At 39.1% G+C, this 6,000-nt stretch overlaps 1 protein-coding gene across 2 annotated transcripts in view; it reads left to right on the top strand.

Annotated features, from left to right (window-relative positions):
* Positions 1–5,547, top strand: part of RGS7 (regulator of G protein signaling 7) — a 667,489-nt gene extending 661,942 nt beyond the window's left edge. For both annotated transcript variants that reach the window (XM_044002222.1, XM_044002224.1), the window contains one exon: positions 5,224–5,547. In XM_044002222.1, coding sequence (XP_043858157.1) covers positions 5,224–5,227 — 4 coding nt within the window. In that variant the 3' untranslated portion in view covers positions 5,228–5,547. The remainder of the gene's footprint in view (positions 1–5,223) is intronic.
* The last annotated feature ends 453 nt before the right edge of the window (positions 5,548–6,000 follow it).

A 6,000-nucleotide genomic window follows, 5' to 3' on the forward strand; every position in this document is an offset into this window, starting at 1 on the left:
TTTGATTTCTTCACATATTTAAGTGAGCAATACAATTAAACAAACTCCCTAATGAATGTTTGTAAATAATTAATAACAATTAATAATTAATCACCTACTATATTTAAAGCACTGTGCTAGTCCATGTGGATAAAAAGATAAAGAACAATAGAATCCATTCCTTTAGGGATTGTAGGATTTCAAATTTAAAAGATATTAAAGGTAGTCTAATCCTAAACCCTCATTTTATAGATAAGGAAACTGAGGGCCAGAGAGACTCACACAACTAGGAAGTGTTAGAGGTGAGATTCATACCTTTAACCTTTCTGATTTCAAGTTCATCTTTTTGTCTCCCTGATAATACTGCAATCATGTTACTAAAGAAAAATTACATGAAGCTTTAAAATAATCACTCATATATGCTGCATTTCCAAGAAGTTCTTCTTGACTACATAATACTTCCCTTAATAGCTTTAATGGAAATTTCTCTAGTACTTTCTAGAGACATATAATCTTGAAAAAAAAATCTTAAATATTTTTCTTTGTCTGATGACCTCTACTGATTAGCTCAGGGGATCAAAGGTTTAGACTGTGGCCATCACTTTTTGGAGTTCCATCCTTTTTCTGAGGCTTGGCTGGCAGACCACTATAGACAACCCAAAGGGAGGGGAGCTTCACTCAACTGAATTAACTTCCATGTCCTTAATTAATATCTTTCTCTAGACTAAGGCTGTCGATCTCTTTCTGTTAACAGCTGAGTAACCTACAAAATATCTTATTTTATCCCAGAATCAAAACTAAACGATCATAGAACTTCCCTGAGTATGGCCTACCTTGGAAAAGTTGGTGTAGGTGTACAATAGGGGAACACAATGATCTCACTGAAGTTGGAGATGAGTAGAAGGAGAAGATGGGGCTATATTAGCTTCCATGCCAATCTGTTGAAGCTTTTGGTGATGCCTCTAGGGATGATGGTTGTTTATTAGGGTCCATCCTTCCTTGGAGATTAAAGAATAAATTCCCCATGGCCTTAAGCAAGGAAAGAGCTACATGGGCATACTATGTAATCAAGCACTATGTACTGAAAACACACACACAGAGCAAACTGTTGGCAGTTGAATTTGTATAATTTCCTATATTTAGGGATGATAGTTGTCTCCAGGCCAACCTCCCTCTTCCCCCCACCTATAGCCCTAACTATAATTTTGGGCACAGTGGGAAAAATTCTACATAAGGAACTACTTGAGACTTTTTATTTGACATTTGGGAGGCCAATGGGAGTAATGACATGTGGATTTTGTTGAGAGGTACATGAAAAGAAATTGCTTGATTCTTCATAGGAACCCAGAGACCTTTATGGACTTGGATATATGGTTAGATGGTACAATTGAAGTCCAGTTAATTTGCCGAGGAGAGGGGGTGTTGTATCAGTTTAGGAAGTTTAACAAGAGTGATAGCTTCCATTCTTATACCCATACTGGAACTAACTCTTTCTCTCTTTCTCTCTCTCTCTCTCTTTCACTAACACCTTAAACTCAACAGATCCCAAAGTAAAAATATTATTTCCAACAACACTCTCAAGCCTGTAAAATTCTACCATATTGGGAATTTGGCTGTTATCTTTAACTCTTTCATTCCTTCTCCTGGCATATCCAGGTCATCTAGACTATTTGTTGTTGTCGAATCATTTTTCAGTTACATCTGACTCTTCACGACCCCATTTGGGGTTTTCTTGCCAAAACTACTGGAGTGGTTTGTCATTTCCTTCTCCAGCTCATTTTTACAGATGAGGAACTGAGGCAAACAGGGCTAAGTGACCTGCCTAGGGTCACTGATAGTAAGTATTTGAGGGTAGATTTGAACTCAGGAAGATGAGTCTTCCTGATTCCAGTTTCAGCACTCTATCCACTAAGTCACATCACTGCCCTCCTTTAGATTCTACTTTCACATTACTTCTCCCATTAAAAGTCTGCATTTCTGCTATCAGAACCCTATTCCACATACTTATAGAATTCCTGACTGATCTGCTCTTCTACTCTCTTCCCTCCTATCTATGCTTCAAGCCTATGCTATACTTCATGCATGTAATTCTTCTGTTCAAATATCATCCTATTTCCTATTGAATAAAATTCATAGTCCCATTTGCCCCTGCCACACACTAACTTGTATCTATCCTTTTATATATTTATATCTCTACATATTTTCTCCCCCAATAGACTATAAGACCCTTGTGTAGAGGGACATTTTTCATTTTGTATCCTTAGGAATACAAAGTAAAACATTTTGTATTTAATGTAGGTGAGTAAATATTTGTTAGATGAAATGAAATTACATTAATGTATTACAAATTCCAGTGAAATGGAATCATTTTTGTTTTATATTCAAATCTTTCCCTGTGTCTTTGTTCATACATTCATCATTTCTGAAAGAGACTCTTCTTCCAATTCATCAGGTGAAATGCACCCACCCACCTACCCCTCCTTTTTAAAATCATTAAACCTTTCCTATCCACTCAGAATACATTGCTCTTTCCTAAAAATGTTTCAATATACTTTATAGTAAACAAGGTAGCAAAGTGGATAGAGTTCTGGGCTTGGTGCTAGGAAGACCTGAGTTCAAATCTAGCCTTAGACATATACTGTGTGACCCTGGGCAAGATTTTTTTTTTAACCTCCATTTGCCTCAATTTCCTCAACTATAAGTGATTATGATAACAGTGCTTACCTTGCAGGAGGTTGTGAGAATAAAAGGAGATAATAAATGTAATGCACTTAGAACAGGGCCTGGCACATAGTAGGAGCTGTACAAATGAACTGGCACAAACAGAGGTTAAGTGACTTGGTCAGGATCACACAGCTAGTAAAGTCTAAGGCTGCATTTAATCAATTTAGTTCTCTCCTCTGAACTTATACCATAGTTATTTGTGTATTTATCCTTTCTTTTGTATCCCTAACAACATCACAGTTCTTTGCCTAAAGGAAATGATTAATAAATATTGTTGAATTGAATTATTTTCCTGAGATTCTCTCCCATACTGTGGTTCTGTGAGTCCCATGCCTTTGCCACCTGGAGTTAGAGGAGGGTGAAGTAGGTGAAGCATAGCTTGATTCAGTCCAATACAAAGGAATATGAGTGACCATGCTGTGAAAATGATCAATTCCTGTCCGATTAGAGTGGGAATGTCACTAATGGCCTATTTGGATATCTTTTTGACACTAGTGATAGCTTCAGATTCAAAGTGTGCAGAAAGAGCACATTCATAGACTCACAGATTTAAGATGGAAGAGTTTGTAGGCAATAGACTAGGATAAATTGAAACTAAGTGCAAATGGGGATGATAACCAGCTATAGCAATATGCTGGACAAAATTGAATGAATGGGGTCACTTGTGCCTGTAAAGTGATTTACTTTTGCAAGGAGAAAAATGGTTTCTTCAAGTTAGACAGGGGTGAAGGAGAAAAAAGTGACAGGAGGTGTCTTAGTGGTGAGAGATGAGGAGGCCTAGAGAAGAGGGAGAGCCCAACAAATGGCTTCAATTTTTTTTCAATGAAATATGAGGCAAAATTTTCCATAGGAAAAGAGTAGGGAGCCATGGGAGGACTGAAAAGAAGTGAAAAGGCATGAAGAAGCTGCATTGGTAAGTAAGATAGGGAATCAATTAGGGAGATGTAAAAGGATTGCCTTACTACAGTGAGGGACCAATTGAGATTATATAACATAAATTTGTAATCTACCAAGTCTGGATGGTTTTTGTTTCTGCAGCTGTACCCAGAAACACGAGTAGGAGGCAAGGCAGTAGATTTTAGGGAAAATCCAGGGCTAATCCTAGAAAAGGAAAGATTTACAATTGGATAAAGGGCTCAGGAAGCGAGATAAGAGGGTATTTGATTTAAACTAGTTCACTAAGAGGTCAAGATAGAGAAGCTAGGAGAGTGTAGCCAGGGTAGAGATGATAGCCTGGGAAAGAACTGAGGTAAAGAGGGATTAGGCATCATGGTATGGATTAAGAACAGATTTGGGGGTTGCAAGACAGAGGGAGAAGGGTTCTCATGACAACAGATTGTAATTAGATGAAGTTTTTTGTTTTGTTTTGTTTTCCCTTTTTTGCAAGGCAATGAGGTGACTTACCCAGGGTCATAAAGCTAGTAACTGTCAAGTGTCTGAGGCCGGATTTGAACTCAGGTCCTCCTGAATCCAGGACCTGTGCTTTATCCACTTCACCACCTAGCTGCCCCCAAATGAAAGATTTTTTTTTAATTTGTTTTGTTGTTTTTGATGTTGTTGTTGTTGTTGTTGTTTTTGTAGGGCAATGAAGGTTAAGTGCCTTACCCAGGGTCACACAGCTAGCAAGTGTCATGTGTCTGAGGTCAGATTTGAACTCAGGTCCTCCTGAATCCAGGGTAGGCGCTTTATCCACTGTACCAGCTAGCTGCCCCTTGTAATTAGATGAATATTTCAGAGTTCACAATCATAGAAATGGTGAGTTTTGGGGTGATGGCAAGACCAAGCTGCACAAGTCAAGGTAAGCCGAAGGCTGTGGAGTTTAAGTGGTGTTTAGTAATGAATGCCCGTAATTTTGTCCAGTGGCTCCATTGGAAGAGCAAGAGACTCTACCAGGAAGGTACAGGCAAACCCACTGCTATGGATTTTGGGTGGCGAGAAAGAATGCCTGAAGTATTCTTCCTGCCCTAGGAGGCCGAGTTATATAGCTAATAAGTGCCTGAGATGGGATTTAGACACAGTCATCCTGACTCCAAGATGAATGTTCTATCCAGTACATCTTCCACTCTTTTCAGCCAAACCCAAAACACATTGCTCTCTGAGGTCCATTCTTATTTTAAGTTTCTATTATTTTCTGCTCTGATGCTAATCCAGAAAGAGGCTTGAGAGAGTCTGCTTCCAGAAATGCATCATTGTGTATAAAGGAGGGCCCTGCCCTCCACTTCATAGAATGCTCATTTATCTGTTGACTATTTCCTTTCTTATTACCATGTAATCCCAAAGAGACTTTTATTTTACTGCTGATCTGAAGCTCTGGATATGGAGAAGAGACACCAACAAAGAAGTTCAACCCTTCTCCCTCCCCACCCCCCCTCTCTGTTGGCAATAAAAGCAAGCCTCCAGGTAGACAGAGAGAGCAGTAGTAATAATAGCTTATCCACCACCCAAGGCAGTGTTTGGCCTGGAACATGTAGTACTTTTGTTTCTGCTTTCTCTGTTGTGTCTATTCTTTCTTATTCTTAGGTGAAAGAATACTGGAAGCAAAATGACCTTATGAGCTTCAGAAGGTAAAAACAATCATCAGAGGTCCAGTTAAAAAATAAAGAAAAAGACAGAGACTTCAATAGCCATGATAGCTGAGCCAGAGGAGGAATCAGAGCAGCCCAGAGGAGTGACCAACATGACTCAGCCAAGCACTCAATAAATCTGGCAGCCAAATCACCATTTTCTGAAGAAGAAAAAAAAGAGTGTTCTCCATTGTCTATGCCATATTTGGAGGTGAACATGGTAGAAGGAATCTTCATAGCAGCCACTTTCTTTATGAGAATGTGCCTATACTTATGTTGTTGCCATATCTTCTGAATAAACATCCCTATGTAAAAGCTAATTCATATTGCTTGTTTATTGATAATATATATTGAAGAGACATCAGTTGGCAAAATGATACTGGGGAGATGCTAACAGGCACTATTAAATGATGATGGGGCTTCTCATCATTGACAGGGACATTAGGGGGCTGCACCAGAATGGAAGCTCAGAATTATAGTATTAGAAGAACCACATACTCCCTTCAGGGTACCTCTAGAACCCCTAGGGAAGACAAAGTAGCAGCATGGTTCTGGAGATCTGAACTCCTGCACAGTTGGGCTTCAGAGAATGCTTAGATTTCAAGCTCCCCCAGAACAGTCTTTGCTTCACTTCTGTCTTGGTATACCCAGGACTCAGCACTTTTCTTGGCAAATGCCAAGTGTACACTTGATACCTGATTGATCAATGGATTGAAGATATAACCAAGGTCCA

The sequence above is a fragment of the Dromiciops gliroides genome, chromosome 4 (assembly GCF_019393635.1).
Source record: "Dromiciops gliroides isolate mDroGli1 chromosome 4, mDroGli1.pri, whole genome shotgun sequence".
Taxonomy (NCBI): Eukaryota; Metazoa; Chordata; class Mammalia; order Microbiotheria; family Microbiotheriidae; genus Dromiciops; species Dromiciops gliroides.